Consider the following 21,789-nt stretch of genomic DNA (forward strand, 5'->3'; position numbering starts at 1 on the left):
CTTCTTGATAGGACTTACATAATCAAATTCTGTATATTTTGTTCAGACACATAGAAAAGCAACAGGTCAAGCAAAAGGCTAGTGTAGAATTTACTTCCTTGATATGATAATGTTATATGTGGAGAGTTTGGAGTTTGTTTTATGGTGGAACATTCAATCATTGGAGCACTTGCTTCAAGTATAAATTATTAGTGGATGTACACTGATTTATTACTTTGATTGTTAGTGTTAGATCTTAGATACACCGAATTAGAAACGAGTTCAAAGGCTATTTAGTCCACCCCCCAATGATATTAGAAGTTCATAATTATACCATTCTTCATAAGTGACCACACGACTGCTTCTCTCTCTAATCTCCAATAAAGCATTTCTACTTCCAAAATTATCTCTTCTGCTTCCAGGCACCTTACATAAAGAGAAAATTGCAGCATTTAGAACAAATCCTATGTCCTGGAATCTTAACCTGTTACAATGCTCTTTGGAAAAACAGAAAATTTATTTCATCTTCTATATGACAGTATTTTATTCTGTTTTTTAAAAATCAGTTGCATGAGGATGATCTGATCAAAAGAGGGACCATTATATACTTTGTGGGCAGAGAAGAATAAGAACCTTTCCCCAATTTCCCCTCTTAAAAAAATAAAATGATGGTACAATGGTCTTTTTTATATAAAAGAGGCTCCCTGTATCAAACTGACTCCTACATCCTGTGCAAATTGGGGAGGGAAGAAGATAGCAATTCACAGTAGAAAGCTGTTGTACATTCTACTAACTTTTGCATGCTAAGATTCCATTATTATTATTTTTTGCCACGACACATTTTTTCTTTGATGCTCTGACCCTTTTAAAGCCATGTTTTGAACATTACCATCTTTTTTCCTTCTGAATTGTGCTAACTTATATTCTTTGGAGGCAGCAATTTTACCTTTTGTTGTTTTTATGGTTCTTCAAGTTAGACAGTTTTGGAATAACACACAATTACATTGAATTGATGTATGATATATTTTATGAATAGATGTCTGTATTTTTGGTATCTGTATTAAAACAGGGCATCTGAGATCCCCCCCCCTCTTTTTCATCTCATTTCTTTCCTCTTCCCTGTTTTCTGTCTCTTTCAGGATGAATCTACAGGAGAAATAACATTCTACATGAAAGGGGCGGATGTGGTTATGGCAGGCATTGTTCAGTACAATGACTGGCTAGAGGAAGAGGTACAGAACAGTATTCTCACAATGTTGTGACTTATTTTACATTTGCAAGCGTGAAATTATCATTAGAGCAAGAATTCTGGGCTGAATTCCGATAATGCTTTGAATGCTCCTGATGATAGAACTGTCTTTCCTAACCTGGCAACCTCCCTATCTGTTGTACTACAACTTCCATCATTAGCCAGCCTGGCTACTGTGGGGTAGTGGGATTAGTAACCAAATCATTTGAAGGCAAGGAGAGACCATGTGCAAACAGGAGGAGAGGGGAAGCATGATAAGTTATGTGTTCTACTTATAGATATGGTAAGGAAAGGTAAAAGTAGCCCAATGAATGTGCATAATGGTGAGATGCATATATACATCTTGAATCTGTAGCTCTATTTCATGCAACTGATTGTGTAGACCAGTGATGGAGAACCTTTTTTTCCTTGGGTGCCTAAAGAGCGTGCATGCATGCTATTGCGCATGCGCGAGTGCCCACACCCATAATTCTGTTGCACGAATCCCAGTGACCGGTTAGGTCCCACAGAGTGGGTCTTCTCCGGGTCCCATCAACTAAACAATGCTGCTTGGCGGGACCCAGGGGAAGAGCCTTCTCTGTGGTGGCCCCGGCCCTCTGGAACCAACTCCCCCCAGAGATTAGAATTGCCCCCACCCTCCTTGCCTTTCGTAAGCTACTTAAAACCTACCTCTGCCGCCAGGCATGGGGGGATTGAGATGCTCTTTTCCCCTGGGCCTTTACAATTTCATGTATGTTTGGTTTTTTATATTAATGGGTTTTTAATCATTTTTAGTATTTATTGGATTATTATTGTACATTGTTTTATTATTGCTGTTAGCCGCCCCGAGTCTCCGGAGAGGGGCGGCATACAAATCCAATAGATAGATAGGTAGATAGGTAGATAGGTAGATAGGTAGATAGGTAGATAGATAGATAGATAGATAGATAGATAGATAGATAGATAGATAGATAGATAGATAAATTCAATGCCTGGGGAGGGCAAAAACAGCTTCCCCCTCCCCTCTGGAGGCCCTCTGGAGGACAAAAATAGCCTGTTTCCCAGCTTCTGGTGGGCCAAGTAGGCGGGGGAGGGTAAAAACACCCTCCCTCATCCCCCTGAAGGCTCTCTGGAAGCTAAAAACGCCCTCCCACAGCCTCTGTGCGAGCCAAAAATCAGCTGGCCAGCACATCCATGCACTTTGGAGCTGAGCTAGGGCAAGAGCTCACATGCCAGCAGATATGGCTCCGTGTGCCACCCGTGCCATAGGTTCACCACCACTGGTGTAGAATGGTCTTTGCAACTTATTGATGCATTAGTAATTGCATGCAAAAAACGAAATATTGAAGTCCCCATCATTTAGCTGTCTCAAAAAAAAAAAAATAAGAAAAATATTTTACATAGCCCTGCATGGGTGAAACCTAGAATTGAAACACTATGTAAAACATGCGAGCATCCATGGGCATCAGTGCATCTGGTAATAGATTGATTATTCTCCAATATTAAGCTGGAATTTAATAATATTTTTGCTGAAATTTTAGAAGGTTTGCTAGATCACATGCAATTTCTAGGAAGTTTTTGATATTGAAAAGATTGCTAGCCCTTGATATACTGTTGTTTCTCCGTGTCATATAATATATGTGTGTATATGCATAATTTTGCATTTATTTATTTATTTTGTCATGTTTATATAGTACATATTAGAGGTGGAGACCCTTTGAGAGCTGTATGCAACTAAATTTCATTTTAATGTACCGTTATGCCAATTAGTCTACACTTAAAGTGACAATAACATTATTCTAAGTCTAAGGTATAAAACTGTAACCATTCTTTTGATGGTGACTTTAAAACTACTGTTTCAATTTTATTACTTGGTCAACAAAACTATAGTATTAATATTATGGTGTAATTCCATAATTCTGGAATTTTTATACGGGTGAAATTCAAAAAAATTGAAAATTGTAATGCAACTTAAAAGTGAAACCTAATACTGATATATGAGACATACTCATAACATGCAAGTCAAGATAGTTCAAGCCATGATTTGTCATAACTATGATGATTATGGGATACAGCTCATGAAAACCCCAAATCCACCATCTCAGAAAATTAGAATATTACATGCAATCAATAAAATAAGGATTGTACATAGAACAATATCAGACCTCTGAAAAGTATAAGCATGCATATGTACTCAGTACTTGGTTTGGGCCCCTTTTGCAGCAATTACTGCCTCAATGCGACGTGGCATGAAAGCTATTAGTCTGTGGCATTGCTGAGGTGTTATGGAAAAACAGGATGTTTCAATAGCAGCCTTCAGCTCTTCTGCATTGTTCAGTCTGGATTTGGGGTTTTCATGAGCTGTACGCCATAATCATCACAATTATGATATAGGGAAGATGAAGAGCCAGGGTGGCGCAGCAGGTAGAGTGCTGTATTGCAGGCCACTGAAGCTGACTGTAGATCTGTAGGTCAGTGGTTCAAATCTCATAACCGGTTCAAGGTTGATTCAGCCTTCCATCCTTCCAAGGTAGGTAAAATGAGGACCCGGATTGTGGGGGCAATATGCTGGCTCTGTTAAAAAGTGCTATTGCTAACATGTTGTAAGCCGCCCTGAGTCTAAGGAGAAGGGCGGCATAAAAAATGAATGAATAAATAAATAAATAAATTATGATAAATCTCAGCTTGAACTATCTTGCTTTGCATGTAATGAGTCTCTCTCGTATACTAGTTTCACCTTTTAAGTTGCATTACTGAAATAAATGAACTTTTGCACAATATTTTAATTTTTTGAGTTTCACCTGTATTCTGCTCTCTGAAAAAATCAGGGACAATTATTGCACTAATGTTTATTTCCAGTGGCAGATTAGCTTATAAGAATGTGTCTATTCCTTTATAGTGTGGTAACATGGCGAGAGAAGGATTAAGAGTTCTTGTAGTGGCAAAGAAATCCCTGTCTGAGGAGCAATATCAAGATTTTGAGGTAAGAAAATTAAATATGAAATGAATTCAAGATGAATATTCCATTTACATCTGCAATAAGCAGGGAAGTGCTTAAATGGTTTAAACTGTAAACTACTTTGCCTTCTGTTTCCTTCTCTTGGCAAAGATGGAATTGGCTACAGTCCATCATGCATTGGCTTTCTAGATTCTAGACTGCAAGGTCTACCTTTGAACATTTTGGAAAATGGAGGAGTGAGTTGGCTGGATAAAATATATACCCCTTATATCTTATCATTTTCATATATGAACCTCCGGAACCGCCTTCTACCGCACGAATCCCAGCGGCCGAAAAGGTCCCACAGAGTTGGCCATCTCCGGGTCCCGTCGACTAAACAATGTCGTTTGGCGGGCCCCAGGGGAAGAGCCTTCTCTGTGGTGGCCCCGGCCTTCTGGAATCAACTCCCCCCAGAGATTAGAACTGCCCCCACCCTCCTTGTCTTTCGCAAATTACTTAAGACCCACCTGTATCGCCAGGCTTTTATATTTCAAGTTTGGTATGTGTTGGCTGCATGGTTTTAAATGATGGGGTTTTATATGTTTTTTAATATTAGATTTGTTCCATTGTTATATTGTTTTATTATTGTTGTGAGCCGCCCCGAGTCTTCGGAGAAGGGCGGCATACAAATCTAATAAATTATTATTAAATTATTATTATTATTATTATTATTATTATTATTATTATTGATAAATTAATCCAGTAGGCTGGATTTGCACAACCCAGTCACTAAACCAAAACACCTAACCAAAGTTAATGGTTTATCTAGGCATGCTATACAAATGCAGTCCCTAGATCTTTAACTGATCTGGTTAAGTAAATAGTGCAAAATACTTCATAACACATATATCAAAGAAGGATATTGGGCAAACAGGAGGCACAAACATTTCATAAGAAGATTTAAGGATATTTAGTCATGTAGTATAGCTGTATTACTGTTATCCTTCTCATCTTTTTTACTACCTTTTCGTCTAGGCATCTTATGATTACATTACTTTATTGTTTGTACACTGCATGTACACTAACAGCTAATTCACCATAAATATATTCCCTGTGTGTCCAATCACACTTGGCCAATAAATCTAGTCTAGTCTAGTCCAATCCAGTCTAGTCTATTATCTTCCACGACAAGGGGAAAGGAATCCATAAAATTCCACCAGACATGAAATACTGTAATTAGACAGTTTACAACTACGTCGCCTCCGATCTGAGCTAACTAGTTCATAAAATCATATACCAAAATGTCCTTCCTGTTAATGACTACTTCACCTTCAACCGCAGCAGTGCACAAGCACATAATAGATTCAAACTAAATGTAAACCACTCTAAACTTGGCTGCAGAAAGTACAACTTCAGTAATAGAGTGACCGATGCCTGGAATGCACTACCTGACTCTGTGGTTTCTTCTCCAAACCCCAAAAACTTTAACCTTAGATGGTCTACAGTTGACCTCTTCCCATTTCTAAGAGGTCTGTAAGGGGTGTGCATAAGCACACCATTGTGCCTACCATCCCTATTCTATTGTCCTTTTTTATCGTTACTTTTTACTTATGTTTATACAAACTACTACCCTATACATGTTTGACAAATAAAAAATAAATAAATAAAAAATAAAACCCATTCTGGTTCGCACAGTTAGAGTACGTGTTGCTGCACAGCATGGAGGGCACCTGTTGGGGAAGAACATCTTACATTGTCTTCTGCTCCACCACCCTTGATGATACTATATAATTTATTCCAGGATGTTGAAGGACAAAGGCTAAAATAAAAATGACTTATGACATGAGGGCTGCTCTGGATGTGCTCCTAATGTATCAGTGGCAGCCAGCTGGCAGCTCAAGGGCCACATAAAACTTGTGGATGGCAGCCAGTTGAGTCACCATTCTCCCATGTTCTTTTTGCAGATAAAGATTCTTGAAATGTGGGCCAGTCTCTTTCCATCTGGTTTTAGGAGGGAGGGGAGTACGTGTGTGCGTACACACACACACACATACACATACACCATATGTTTCCTACTCTTTTCCTCCTCTTCCCTACTCTATAAATTTGCTGGCAATTGCAAGTAAAGGAATATATTTGCTTCCACACCTAGGGTGGTTTTTTAAAAATAGTAATTGCCCAGTTTTCCCCCCAGCTAAAGCTGCATTTTATTTATTTATTATTTAATAATTAGATTTCTGTGCCACCCTATTCCTCAGACTCGGGGCGGCTCACAACAAAGTTTTATTTAAAACTTTGAATTATTATTTAAATTTTATTTAAAGTTTTATTTAAACTTCTGCCTTCTCTGAGCCACCAGGGGGCATTGTGGTGATACAGTGACAATGCAGGAAGGAATGGAGCCAAATGGATTGATCCAAATTATTTATGGGTTTGTAGGCATGTTTTTATTTTGTTTAGTCTGGTTGGACACATGTAGAAAAACAAGAAGATAGCTCCTAAAACCTTGTAAAGGCTTAATGCACCTGGTTTTTATATCCTGGGGTTAAAAAAGGAGAGCAAAAATTATGCTGCTGAAATTTAGCTTTTTGCTGCCAGAACCGAGTAACATGATGTGGCTGCTTTAAAAATAGAGGTGGGGGTATTTTGGGGGAATTTTACCTCCTTTTCTTTATCCATAGTACTTTGTTCTGATGTGAGCCAAGCACATAGCGAATGAACAAGTAGTAAAGGGATGTGTTTCTTGTGATCTTCCTTAGGCCCGCTACGTCCAAGCAAAATTAAGTGTCCACGATCGTTCCCTGAAAGTAGCCACAGTGATTGAGAGTCTAGAGATGGAGATGGAGCTGCTGTGCCTGACTGGAGTAGAAGATCAACTACAGGTGGATGTCAGGCCAACTTTGGAAACTCTGAAAAACGCTGGCATTAAGGTATGACTGAATCAGAAACCAAAAGTGTAAAATTAACTGTTTTTCCCCCCAGTGTACTAGTCAATGGCTGAATAAATATAGGAGAGTTATAATGAGCAGAAATGGATGGTTTCCGCATCATTAGAAGCACCTTAATAATGCTGTCAGTATATAAAGCACTACAGGTAGAAACATAGAAACATAGAAGACTGACGGCAGAAAAAGACCTCATGGTCCATCTAGTCTGCCCTTATACTATTTCCTGTATTTTATCTTACAATGGATATAAGTTTATCCCAGGCATGTTTAAATTCAGTTACTGTGGATTTACCAACCACATCTGCTGGAAGTTTGTTCCAAGGATCTACTACTCTTTCAGTAAAATAATATTTTCTCATGTTGCCTTTGATCTTTCCCCCAACTAACTTCCCCATGTTCTTGTGTTCACTTTCCTATTAAAAACACTTCCCTCCTGAACCTTATTTAACCCTTTAACATATTTAAATGTTTCGATCATGTCCCCCCTTTTCCTTCTGTCCTCCAGACTATACAAATTGAGTTCATTAACTCTTTCCTGATACGTTTTATGCTTAAGACCTTCCACCATTCTTGTAGCCCGTCTTTGGACCTGTTCAATTTTGTCTATCTTTTTGTAGGTGAGGTCTCCAGAACTGAACACAGTACTCCAAATTTGGTCTCACCAGCGCTCTATATAAGAGGATCACAATATCCCTCTTCCTGCTTGTTATACCTCTAGCTATGCAGCCAAGCATCCTACTTGCTTTTCCTACTGCCCGACCACACTGCTCACCCATTTTGAGACTGTCAGAAATCACTACCCCTAAATCCTTCTCTTCTGAAGTTTTTGCTAACACAGAACTGCCAATGCAATACTCAGATTGAGGATTCCTTTTCCCCAAGTGCATTATTTTACATTTGGAAACATTAAACTGCAGTTTCCATTGCTTTGACCATTTATCTAGTAAAGCTAAATCATTTACCATATTACAGACCCCTCCAGGAATATCTAGGTAGTTCTTGACTTACGACCAGTGACTTAGCAATCATTCGAAATTACGACAGACCCCCTAAAAAGATACAAACCATATTCAAAGTTCTGACAGCTGACAACTTCCCCAGAGTCACATTGAGCATTCAGCAACTGGCCCCCATTTATGGCTGTTTACAGCATCTCATAGTCACAATTTACTCTTCTTCTTTTTTTGCCAAAAACCAGCATTTACATTTAGTTTCCAACAAAAAATGCTCATTGCAGTCAATGGCTTTGCTTCATATCCATATAAAGAATAAAAACCATTATTCCAGACTCAGAACACACAGGTACAGTATATGTGGTACATTGCTCAACAGAAGTAACTGTGAGAGGGATCTTGGAGTCCTGGTGGATAACCATTTAAATATGAGCCAGCAGTGTGCAGCAGCTGCCAAAAAAAACCAGTACAGTTCTAGGCCGAGATATAGAATCAAGATAACGTGAAGTGTTAATACCACTTTATAAGGGCTTGGTAAGACCACACTTGGAATACTGCATTCAGTTTTTGCTTGCCACGATGCAAAAAAGATGTTGAGACTCTAGAAAAAGTGCAGAGAAGAGCAACAAAGATGATTAGGGGACTGGAGGCTAAAACATATGAAGAACGGTTGCAGGAACTGGGCATGGCTAGTTTAATGAAAAGAAGGACCATGGGGGACATGATGGCAGTGTTGCAATATCTGAGGGATTGCCACAAAGAAGGAGGTGTCAACCTATTCTCCAAAGCACCTGAGTGTAGAACAAGAAGCAGTGGGTGGAAACTAAACAGGGAGAGAAGTAACTTGGAACTAAGGAGAAATTTCCTGACAGTTAGAACAATTAATCAGTAAACAGCTTGCCTCTAGAAGTTGTAAATGCCCCAATACTGGCGGTTTTTAAGCGGATGTTGGATAACCATCTGTCTGAAGTAGTGTAGGGTTTCCTGCCTAAGCAGGAGATTGGACTAGAAGACCTCCAAGGTCCCTTCCAACTCTGTTGTTATTATTATTATTATTATTATGGTTGTAAGTCAAGGATTACCTATATCAATTAAGTACCAACATTGTTTACAGGGTCACATCTCAGAATTCTGGTTTGGTATTGCTACAATTTTTGGTAGAAGAACAGCATTTCCCCTTCAATTAACAAAGTAATTTCTCTAAACAGAATATTCCACTGCAGGTTCTAGTTTGCCTGTAAAGCACAAAGGTGGAATTATAAACACTTCCCACCACTCCAGCTACTGCTGCTTATCCAACTTTCCTGTTGCACACTTTTCTAGGGTAGTCAGACAAGATTGCTGTCAGGCAAATATAAATAAAAACAATATAAAGAAATAAACCTGTTTTAAAAAACCAAACAACAGCTGAAATTGTCATCAGTTCCATTAATAATGTGATTTTAGAGCCAGAGAGATTGACAGCCCAATACAACATCCAAGCGAATGCATTTTATTTGATTTATCTATTGACTAAAAGAAATATCCTTTATATCACCAGCTAGATGGCAGCACCTAGCTGACCTTGGCTGATTTTTTTTAAAGAACTAACCTTGATCAGAGCTAATTAGTATCTGAATGGAAGACTTCCAGGAAAGATTGGCTAAAGGCTAGATTGGGAGGTAGAAGAAGAATACCTCAAAAGAAAGCAATAGCAAGCCAAGAAAAATACAAGGATGTTTCATGAAGTTTAAAAAGAATCAAGCTCAAATTGAAAGATGTTTACCTTCTGTCTACTTTTATGGTGGGCATTGTTAATATATGAATACCCTCCTGCTTTGTGGATTCCCAGAATGACTGAGAGTCGGGAGGCCATCTAATCATAGAGCACTTGAACTGGGGGGAAAAATTGTGGCTTAAGAATCACACCATAGCTAGCATTTCCCCATGTCAGGAAAGCAAGCAAGATATCAGAGTTGCCCCCACCCTCCTTGCCTTTCGCAAGCTCCTTAAAACCCACCTCTGTCATCAGGCATGGGGGATTTGAAATTTCCCTTCCCCCTAGGCTTATAGAATTTATACATGGTATGCTTGTATGTATGACTGGTTCTTTAAATTGGGGTTTTTAAAGATTATTTTTAATATTAGATTTGTTTACATTGTCTTTTTATATTGTTGTTAGCCGTCCCGGGTCTTCGGAGAGGGGCGGCATACAAATCTAATAAATGAATGAATGAATGAATGAATGAATGAATGAATGAATAAATAAATAAATAAATAAATAAATAAATAAATAAATAAATAAATAAATAAATAAATAAAATCAGCTTATAACTAAGTTATCTGTCTCATCCTAAGTAACATGTAGTTCAAATCTAATAAATTATTATTATTATTATTATTATTATTATTATTATTATTATTATTATTATTATCAACGTTACCAAGCAAACAGGACCATCCTATACACATTTCAGTGTGTATATAGTATGCTGCTCAAAAAAATAAAGGGAACAGTCAAATGACACATCTTAGATCTGAATGAATGAAATATTCTCATTGAATACTTTGAGTTGAATGTCCACAACAGCATGTGAAATTGATTGTCCATCAGTGTTGCTTCCTAAGTGGACAGTTTGATTTCACAGAAGTTTGATTTACTTCTGTTATGTTGTGTTGTTTAAGTGTTCCCTTTATTTTTTTTGAGCAGTGTATAAAGAAAGTATTGAATTGTATTTCCTATTGGCTACTATGAAGCCATGTATGCAGTGGTAGGTTGTTCCCGGTTCAACCCAGATCGATGAACTGGTAGCCGCGGCGCCAGCAGACATGTAAACTGGTAGCGATGGGATTTAGAACCCACTACTGCATGTATGATATATGGAATGCTTGTCTGAAACCATGGGACTTTGGATTCCTGCATGAAGGAACAACTTTGGAAGGAATGGCAGCATGAAGTTTATTCTTATTTTACAATTTTCCTTGAAAGCCAAGACCTGAATTTTAGTTGGGGGGGGAAATGGAGAATGGATATACTATTCTTGGAGAAATACCCTAGGCAAGGTCATATTTACGCTACTTAAAAATGCTTCCCAAACTCTTGGGTTTTCCTGTTGAAAGTGTTCAATTCCTTTCCATATCAATTATAACTCTTCCCAGTGTGAATTCTCATATCCCATAATAGATTAGACATTTCAGGAAAAGGCACAGTTGCTTTAAAGACTTGGCATCAGGTGGTACATGTGTGCTCCTTCAAGTTGGCTGGGGAATTCTGGGAGTTGAAGTCCATGCTTCAAGCAGCCAAGGTTGAAAAACATTGCAGTATATTATAGAACCATCATAAGCATCAAAAATAAATGTGTAATTTACAACTGGCAATACAAAACAAAATGTGTAGTGGAATTTGTGTCAGGTCACATGATTACATACCATATCAGTAGTGCCCATTCCATGAGATGTATTTCCCAACAAGAGCAACATTGTCACATTGTGCAATATGCAAAGCCAGCTAATTTTGTTTGATCCCACTGACTATTAAAATGTTTAATTAGAGACTTGCACAGATATTTTGGTTGCTATGTGAAAATCTCTATGAAGTTGTCCACATGGTTACTGTCTTCTCATGATGTACAATGACTCATTGTGTGGATGTGGCAATTTTCTCCATGTCACCACAGACCTTTCTGGTTGCATCTTCTACACACAAACAGCCTGTTGCACTGGGACAGCTGCCACAGTTTAAAGCTGCCTTTATAGAACATCCATTACTGCATTATTGGTGCCATTTGTCTTAGCTGCAGCTTCCATCTCCAAAAATGGTCAAGGTTGACTCATGTTTTTGTGAAATCTTAGATCCCAGTATGATATATAAAGGGTTTTTTTAACAGTTACTTAAAAATTCCATGTAATTTATTTGAAATACGCAATTGCAAAAATTGCTTTTGTCAATTGCATTTATATAAAACTTCAAAGAATCATGGGATTTGAGAAGAATATTGACGTCAACATGCCTAAATCTCTGCTCAGTGTAGGATTTCAATTATATTTTAATTAAAATCCTGTCCAAACTCAACTTGACGCCACCTAACTAATGTTAGGAGATCCTTATGGATGGTATTTCACTACTTAATCCTTCCACTCTACCGGTCCTTAACCCAATACTCTTGCCTTGCAAAGTGTGATGAAGACCTTAAGATAGTAGAAGCTGCAAACTTTTATCATGGGGCTTACTTTCAGATTTGTACTTGTCCTTGGTTAGTCCCTTACTCTTGTATCCAGAAGACAGAGATTCAAGTTATAATCTAGTTGGCATAAAGGTGCAAATTCCTCCCATTTATTTTTACAGTGCCTAAATGTTGGGTAGTTGGAAAAAACTATGATACGTCTTCTCCAATTTTCCTAATGGTCTCCTATCATAGTGCCAAGAAAAACAAATGGGTATGTCCATGAAATCACAGGAAGCCATCAATCTCTTGACACAAGGGAGATTTTTGTATTTTTGTATCTTCATCTTTACTAATTTGATTGATTGATTTGTTAGATTAATATAGCTTTCCTCCAGGACCCCAAGGCAGCGTACCTAGTACAGTGATACCTCGTCTTATGAACTTAATTGGTTCTGGGACGAGGTTTGTAAGGTGAAAAGTTTTTAAGATGAAACAATGTTTCCCATAGGAATCAATGGAAAAGCGATTAATGCGTGCAAGCCCAAAACTCACCCCCTTTGCCAGCCGAAGCGCCCGTTTTTGCGCTGCTGGGATTCCCCTGAGGCTCCCCTCCATGGGAAACCCCACCTCCGGACTTCCATGTTTTTGTGATGCTGCAGGGGAATTGCAGCAGGGGAATCCCAGCAGTGCAAAGACAGGTGCTTCGCTGGCAACGGAAGTCTGGAGGTGGGGTTTCCCAGCGAAGGGAGCCTCAGCAAAATTGCAGCATTGCAAAAACACGGAAGTCCTCGAAACCCCACCTCCAGACTTCCATGTTTTTGTGATGCTGCGATTTCGCTGAGGCTCCCCTCACTGGGAAACCCCACCTCCGGACTTCTGTTGCCAGCGAAGCACCCGTTTTTGCACTGCTGGGATTCCCCTGCAGCATCGCAAAAATATGGAAGTCCGGAGGTGGTGTTTCCCATGCCTAAGGGAAATCCCAGCAGCGCAAAAACGGGCGCTTCGCTGGCAACAGAAGTCCAGAGGCGGGGCATCCCAGTGGCGGCGACTTGGGTTTGTAAGGTGAAAATAGTTTGGAAGAAGAGGCAAAAAAATCTTAAACCCCGGGTTTGTATCTCGAAAAGTTTGTATGATGAGGGGTTTGTAAAACGAGGTATCACTGTTAGGTTGATCTGAGAGGGGATGATTTCACCCTATTATTCACCCTGAATCTAAGGAGAAGGGCGGCATAAAAATTGAATAAATAAATAAATAAATCAAATAAAATTTTACATAGCTGGAAATAGACAAACCTGAACCTCCAGGATCTTGGCCTTAACCACTATGCCATATTGGCTTCCAACTATCTAAAATACACTGCTCAAAAAAATAAAGGGAACACTTAAACGACACAATATAACTCCAAGTAAATTAAACTTCTGTGAAATCAAATTGTCCTCTTAGGAAGCAACACTGATAATCAATTTCACATGCTGTTGTGCACATTCAACTTTGTACGGAACAAAGTATTCAATGAGAATATTTCATTCATTCAGATCTAGGATGTGTTATTTGAGTGTTCCCTTTATTTTTTGAGTAGTATATAATACATGTATTAACTTTCCTACCAGCTAAACATTTATTAAGTGCCTTTTTCTTATTTACCATTATTTGTTTACTACATTTAAGGCAATCTGCTTTCCTTTTAGACTTAAATGCAGTTTAAATATGAACTACTTCTAATATTATCCCCTGAACATTAGCCCTGTAAGCTGACTTGGAAAAAAAAGTGATCCACATAGTGAGCTCTGTGGTTGAGTGGGATCTTGAATCTGAATCTCTAGGGAGCCTTGTCCAAAGCAAACCATTGCATTATACTGGCTCTTTGTTTCTATTCATGTGAGGTTTTGAAAAATTTTTTTTATTCTAGGTATGGATGCTCACAGGGGATAAACTGGAAACAGCCACGTGTACAGCTAAGAATGCACATCTGGTAACCAGGTCTCAGGACATTCATATATTTAGACTGGTGAGTAATACAAATAAATCTTAATTTGCTTAGCACTTGTCCACAGAACTTTATTTTGAATCATTTAGCTTCACTGTACATGCAGACTACAGCCTGAGCATATGATATAAGCCTAACTTTGTTGTAAACATCATTGCATATGATGGTCCTGGAAGCTGGAATTTAATATGGAAAAAAAACCTCTGGTTTCCAGGGGTGCGTTCTAACTTATCTCACTGTTGGTTCGCTTCCTCCTGCGCTATGTGCGTTGAGCGCCACATGACCATGCCAAAAGCCCAGCTGAAAAACCCAGCTTCTAGGTTTTTACAGAAGCAAAAAACAAGATAGCACCACCCATTCATTCATTCATTCATTCATTTCATTCATTCATTCATTCATTCATTCATTCATTTCATTCATTCATTTCATTCATTCATTCCATTCATTCATTCCTTTCATTCATTCATTCATTCATTTCATTCATTCATTCCTTTCATTCATTCATTCATTTCATTCATTCATTCATTCATTTCGACTTCTATGCCGCCCAATCCTAGAGGACTTACAATAACAAAAAACATACAAATACAATAAAAAAGAAATCAAATATAAAAGTCTAAAACTATAAACTCCAGTTTAAAACCCACCGTTCAACTATCCAATCAACACACATGCATACCATTCAACACAATTTGGCCATGATAGATGTCAATTCATGGCCGCCCAGCCTGCCTGCACTGCCAGGTCTTCGCGGCCTTGTGGAAGGCCAGCAGGGTGGGAACATAATGGATATCAGGAGGGGGGATTGGTTCCATAGAGCCGTGGTGACATCAGAGAAGGCCCTCCCCTATGTTCCCGCCAACCTGCATTGCTTAATAGACAGGACCTGGAGGAGGCCAACTCTATGTGATCTTATTGGTCTCTGGGAGGTGTGCGTAGGAGGCAATCCTGTAAATAGTCTGGCTGTTGAGAGAGCCAGCTCGGGGGGATGACCAGCCAGCTGATGCTGCCAGTTCGGCAAGCCGGGGAAATTCCTGTTACCGGTTCTAAAGAATGGTTTGAACCAGCAGGGACCTACATCTGCTTGTTTCCTCCAATTTCTTGTAGGCTCAATTTTATCGGGGAACTTGGATCATTGCTGAAATAAGTTCTTTAACAAGGCAAAAGGCCGGGCAGCAATCCATTTTATGAACAAATGAAAAAATGTTAAAATGGTTAATTCCTGTTCTCATGGGTCTCTCCACCCCCCACGTCCCACACCCCCATGTTACAGCAAGTCATTTTGGCTTATTTTCCAAATCCTCCCTTCATTGGAGATTTGAAACCAGTGCGAGTTTTGTTTTCTTCTGCTTTGTCTTGCAGAACTAATTTATTGCTCATCCTTATTGTTCTGTAAAAAGAACTCTGCATTTCTTTGAAAATGCTTTTCTGAGAACTCTCTGCAAAATGTCAGGCTCCAAGATTTCTTTGAGTGCAGCAAGAAAAGCCAGTGTGTTTCTCTAGCAAACTGTGCAGTAAATTCATTTTAGCCAGAGGTCTTCAAACTCGGCAACTTGTAAGACTTGTGGATTTCAACTCCCAGGATTCTCCAGCCAGCTATGGCTAGAGAATTCTGGGAGTTGAAGTCCATAAGTCTTAAAGTTGCCAAGTTTGGGGATCCCTAATTTAAGCTAGGCAAAAAGACTATCCTGAATCATTAAAGTAAAGATGCAAATCTTTATGCATGCAAAACCTATCCTTTAGCCCTGCATTTAATAGTCGCTTTCATTTCTGAATTATATTATGTGTTCTTCCTTACTTGACTTTAGCTCTTTTAATATAGCAACATTCAATTTCCTAAAGTGAGCCTCCCAGAGTCCTTTGGGAACGGGCAGCATATAGGTCCAATAGATAGATGGATGGATGGATGGATGGATGGATGGATGGATGGATAGATAGATAGATAGATAGATAGATAGATAGATAGATAGATAGATAGATAGATAGATAGATAGATAGATAGATAGATAGATAGATAGATAGAACTTTCTCTCAGGGAATCTTCGCAAGGGGCTCCCGGAGGCTCCACTCCACACCCAGCAGCAAAGTATCGCTTTGGCAGGGACAAGTGCTGCTGAGTTAGCCGGTCCCATCGGTGGCGGCGGCAACTGCTGAGGCAGCTCCAGCCTCCTCCCCCCCCCCCCCGTTTAACTGTCCCTGCCAAAGCAACGCTTTGCTGCTGGGTGCAGAGCAGAACCTGCGGGAGCCCCTCGTGAGGATTCCCTGAGAGAGAGAGGGAGCGAGACAGAGGCAGAGAGACGAGAGGTAAAGAGAGAGGGTGAAAGTGAGGGACAGTGTGTGCATGCGGGAAATCCTCCTTGCGAGGGGCTCCCGGAGGCTCCACTCTGCACCACCACCAAACCCCAGCAGCAACCCGCGATGCACTGAAGCCGCGAAAGGTGAACCGCAAAGTGACGAGGGATCACTGTAGTTACCATAAAGTCCAAAGTGTGCAATTCAAGGTAATTGTTGTGTTTGGGCCTGGGCCAGCTGTTGCCCCCACAGATGGGGGAGACGCGGCACACAGTGAATGTGAAAGCCTGGCTGACAGCCAGGATGATGCAGCTAGCAGTCAGGAAGAGAGCCAGGACGAATTGGCAGACAGTTCAGGGGAAGGGGCTGGCAATTCGTCAGACAGTTTATCTTCTCTCAGCTCGTCTGCAGGACAATACATCAATTTATGCAGCCGTAGGGCCTTACAAAGAAGGGGTCGCTTTAAGAAGTAGGAGAAACACACCTGGGCTGGGTGTGGTTTCCTTAATGAGGGCTAAACAGCATAAAAAGGGAACGGGCCAAGGCAAACTGTGGCTGATTATCTGGGTGGTTTGTGGTTTGTTCCTGCTCTGAAGTTCCTGCTCTGAAGTTCCTGCTTGTGGATTGTACTTCAGCGTTGGGGGAGTTGAACGCTCTGGGACAAGCTGCTGCTTTTGTGCTGTGAATATTCAGAGACTCTTGGACTATTTCTGCTCTGTGACTTTTGTATGGGTTGGATTTTCACTGAACTTTGTAGCTGATTGAATTTTGCAACAAATCCTCTTGATTTCTCCTGAAAGTAAGGACCATTTGCTTTAGTCTTTTTTCTTTACTGTTTAAATACAAGTTTGCTGATTAACTATCCACGTGTGTGTTTGACCTTCTTTTCTGGACCATTAATCATGGCTTGAGGCCGGTCAGGCAGAACAGTAATGAATATGACTTAAAAGCCCTTCATGGAATAGCCCTTTATACGATCTGAGTGTCAATTTATTTTCAGCAGTTTCTGTCCATCTCATGCATTCTGATGTAGATTGACATTCTCCAGATCCAATAGATCTGTGATGGCAAACCTATGGCACCATATATGCTAGCAAGCCATTGCCCTAGCTCAGCTCCAGCTGATTTTTGGCTTACACCGGAGGTTCTGGGAAGGTGTTTTAGGCTTTCCCTGCCCAGTCTCCAGGGAAGCCTTTGCAGTCTGGGGAGGGCAAAAAATGGGTCTATCAGGCCCACTGGAAGCCAGGGAAAGGTGTGTGTGTCATGCATGCATGTGTAGGAGTGGGGCAGCAAGTGGGGAGGTCATGCATGCATGCAGAAAGAGTGGGGAGGTCATGCATGCATACAGAAAGAGTGGGTGGGGGGCATTGAATTATGCATTGTTATTTTCTCCTAACCAGTGCGCATGCGTGCGCTTTCGGCACCCAAGGGAATTTTTTTTTTGCCATCACTGCAATAGACTATGTGATGAGAACCAGAAAGCAGGTCTTTTTTTTGGTCAAGGTGCCTGCTCTCTGAAACACAATTCCTCATTCACCAAGATCCATATATTCCCGACCTCACTTTTAAAACCTGGATTTTCCCAACACCATGAATTGGAATGGACAGTGTTCTCTTGTATTGGCTTGTTATTTTTTCCTAACCTTAACCTTTTTTTCATTTTGGGGATTGTATCTATTGTCTTATTTTCTCACCTACACAGAATTATGACAGATTGGTATGTACTAAATAAATAAATAAGACCTGCAAGTGGCAGGGCTTGGATCAAGACACCATACCCACCAGCTTCCTGATTTGACAGCCATGTGACATATGATGAATTCTCTGTTGACACTAAGCTACCCGTTCTCTCCTGCCCAGGTGACCAACCGTGGAGAAGCACATCTGGAGCTAAATGCTTTCCGCCGCAAGCACGACTGTGCCTTGGTGATTTCTGGGGATTCCTTGGAGGTGAGTGGTGGGCTTGGGCTCCCGGCTCCTACATCTGCGTCTGCAGCTTTGGCCAGAAAGGCCTTCACACACATTCCTCCAGTGAACTGTTTCTCAGATTGTCAACTTTCAGAAGCTGTCCTAGAATTCTTAGGTTTACTTTAAAGTTGCCAAGACTGAGAAACACATCAGTCTCTTAGAAGGGACAGGGACAAAAGAAGGGACAAAAGAAATAATCTCTGCATTCCATTACTTTTGTTTCTTTTCTTTTTTTTCATGGAATAGGTATGCTTGAAATACTATGAATATGAGTTCATGGAACTGGCTTGCCAGTGTCCAGCAGTCATCTGCTGCAGATGTGCCCCAACACAAAAGGCTCAGATTGTACGCTTACTCAAGGAGAGAACTGGGAAGCTGACCTGCGCAGTAGGTAGGTGTTTGTTGTGACTGGTCTACATCCGACTCACCTGGTCACAGATTTCGAGGACTAGGAGACAGATGTGTATTGGTATCCTTGGCCAGTGTTCTTGTCACCTAAGTCTGAGAGTGAGAATGATGTGGAGTCAGAGTCTGAGGATCAATTAGGGACTGTAGCACCCCCAGTTAGGGTATTGACTGAGTCAGAGGAGGAAGATGAATGAGAGGGCGAGCCTATGTTAGATGCAAGGGTCAGGAGAACTCTGTCTAGACAAGAATATTTGAGAAAGAAAGGTCTTGGCGTTAGTAGCTCTAGGGAACATTTGGCCACACCTTGTCCCTATATAAGCAACAGCCTTGGGGAAAGTGGGCATGGTGAACAATGTTCGTAAAAATCATGGCCCTGTGGAAGCTCCGGAGTTCAAGAAACACTTTTTAGATCACTCTAATGTCATGTAATCACATTGTATGAAAAAAAACATGGAGAACTGTAAGTCTATTTGACGGATAGAATCACTTCAAAGGAATTCACCTAAATGAGCTTTGGCTTCTGGTCCAGGACTTAAGCTTATCTCAGAGACCTTTAAGCTGAGAACACTGCCAATATGGACTAAAAATTAACCTGTTTTATTCTGGACGTTTTAATAGCAATGTAGTTTAATATTGGATCCTCTCAGAGTGTGTGTTTTTATTCTGATCATCGACCCGTCCATACAGAACAGGTGTTAAGTCTCACACAGGTGACAACAAGGAAGCAAAGATTATACATACTTCAGTATAGTATCTTTTAGGGTTATCTACTGATCAGTGGTCCCCAACCCCCAGGCTACGGCCCACTACCACAGCTGTAGGTAGCTATTTGGAATTGGGCCACATGAGGGATTGACTGGAGCATGCACGTGTGTGTGTAGCTCAATTTGCACAAGCAACAGGCCGGCAGGTATTCTTGTACACTGACCCACCACTTGTGCAAGTTGGGCTGTACATGCCAGCCCATTGCCCACATGGCCCAGTTCCCCTGTCTTCCCACCAAACCATTGGGTACCACTGCTATAGATTATTGTTGATTATGCTCTTTAAGTGTCTGTGGAAATTCTCAATCATCCAGATCATGGTTGTCCAAAAGGTGCTTTCTTTTCAAGAGGCAACTGGACTTTCTGGTTTTTCTTTGAAGATGTTTCACTTCTCATCCAAGAAGCTCATTCAGCTATGACTGGATGGTGAGGAATGGAGGGATTTATACTCCTTGCAGACAGCTGGTCATTTGCATTTTGTTAGTGGTTCGTTAAGGTCACCTGGAGGTTTCCCATTAAAGGCAGAAGCCTGTCCACCCCAAGGATAAAACACCCAGACAGAAACTGAGTGGTTTATGCAGTACAATGCAGTGAGCCATGTACATTGGGGAAACGAAACAACTACTTCATAAATGTGTGGCACAACATAGGAGAACAAACACATCAGGACCAGATTCAGCAATCCATGTTCATTTAAAAGACAGAGGCCACTCTTTTGAAGACAACAAAGCCCATATTTTGGACAGAGAGGATCGCTGGTTTGAAAGAGGGTTTAAAGAGGCCATCTATGTCAAAATTGAACAGCCCTCTCTCAACAGAGGAGGAAGGATACAACACCAAATATCTCCAATCTACAACATGGTCCTTTCAACAGTTCCAAGAAGGCTCCACACCCATTTGCAGTACTCAGGTGACCTTGATGACATAGATAAACCTCCAGGTGTTTTTAATGACCTGCTAAAATAATGTAAATGACCAGCTGTCTGCAAGGAATATAAATTCCGAGTCTTCGGAGAGGGGCGGCATACAAATCTAAGTAATAAATAAATAAATAAATAAAATAAATAAATCCTTCCATTCCCCACTATTTAGTCAGAGCTGAAGAAGCTTCTTGGATGAGAAGCTAAACGTATTCAAAGAAAAACCAGACAATCCAGTTGCCTCTTGAAAAAAGCACCTTTGGGATATGCTCTTCAAGACTTTGAGAGGAATGTCTAGTTTTATTTACAATTACCTCCTTAAGAAGTCTTTTTCTATTTTCTGGCCACCTAGGCTGAGTTGCCATTCATACGATAAGCTATCAGTGGGTTGTCCTTCAGCCTTTCATTTCTTCTTATCTTCATGCAATTCTTCAGTCGGAGATTCCCTCATAGTAGGGAATCCAGAGAATCCAAATGGATTCTCTAGTTTATCATCTGTTTTTGTATATTGGGCTCCACGGTGCAGGAGTCTCCAACCTTGGCAACTTTATGATTGGCTGAGCAATTCTGGGAGTTGAATTCCACAAGTCTTAAAGTTGCCAAGGATAAAATCGCAAACTTAAAATGACTGATAGCTAGTTACTCCACACCATTCGGAAGATGAATGGATATATACACAAGTAATCTCACAAGTCCTGTAGCCAATAATTTGGAAAGAACAGATAAATCGTTGTTAAAACCAATTTCTTTTAGTTTAAAGATATGAAAGATTGAATGACTTAACAACTGAACACTAAAAGGGAAGTATATAGGTGTATAAGATAGCATAATAATAATAATAATAATAATAATAATAATAATAATAATAACAACAACAACAACAACAACAAGTAGGCTGTAAGTTATAATAGTTAACAGGATGGTTGACATTCATGTTAATCATTTTGTACTTAAGCTTTGACATAGATTTGTATATATTGAATTTTTAATGTTTGTATGTTTTGTAATGTGCTTGTTTGTCTTTATATGTAAATACTTAATAAAGATTATTTTTTTAAAAAAAAAGTTGCCAAGGTTGGAGACCCCCTCCTTCAGTGCATGGAAACAGAGGAAAATTTGTGATTTAAACATTACACACCTATGGACTTTTCATTTCTCTGAGGTTTTTAGAGAATTTAGAGAATTCTCTGAAGTTAGAGAATTTCTGAAGCAGTACCCTATGAAATGAAAGGAACCACTGCCCGAAGGAAAGCAAATTC

At 40.0% G+C, this 21,789-nt stretch overlaps 1 protein-coding gene across 2 annotated transcripts in view; it reads left to right on the plus strand.

Annotated features, from left to right (window-relative positions):
• Positions 1-21,789, plus strand: part of ATP9A (ATPase phospholipid transporting 9A (putative)) — a 122,873-nt gene that overhangs the window by 78,773 nt on the left and 22,311 nt on the right. For both annotated transcript variants that reach the window (XM_070744607.1, XM_070744605.1), the window contains exons 16-21: positions 1,119-1,211; positions 4,107-4,190; positions 6,905-7,075; positions 14,101-14,199; positions 18,331-18,420; positions 18,685-18,829. In XM_070744607.1, the coding sequence (XP_070600708.1) occupies positions 1,119-1,211; positions 4,107-4,190; positions 6,905-7,075; positions 14,101-14,199; positions 18,331-18,420; positions 18,685-18,829 (682 nt within the window). The remainder of the gene's footprint in view (positions 1-1,118; positions 1,212-4,106; positions 4,191-6,904; positions 7,076-14,100; positions 14,200-18,330; positions 18,421-18,684; positions 18,830-21,789) is intronic.

This window comes from Erythrolamprus reginae, chromosome 3, assembly GCF_031021105.1.
Source record: "Erythrolamprus reginae isolate rEryReg1 chromosome 3, rEryReg1.hap1, whole genome shotgun sequence".
In the NCBI taxonomy this organism is placed as follows: Eukaryota; Metazoa; Chordata; class Lepidosauria; order Squamata; family Dipsadidae; genus Erythrolamprus; species Erythrolamprus reginae.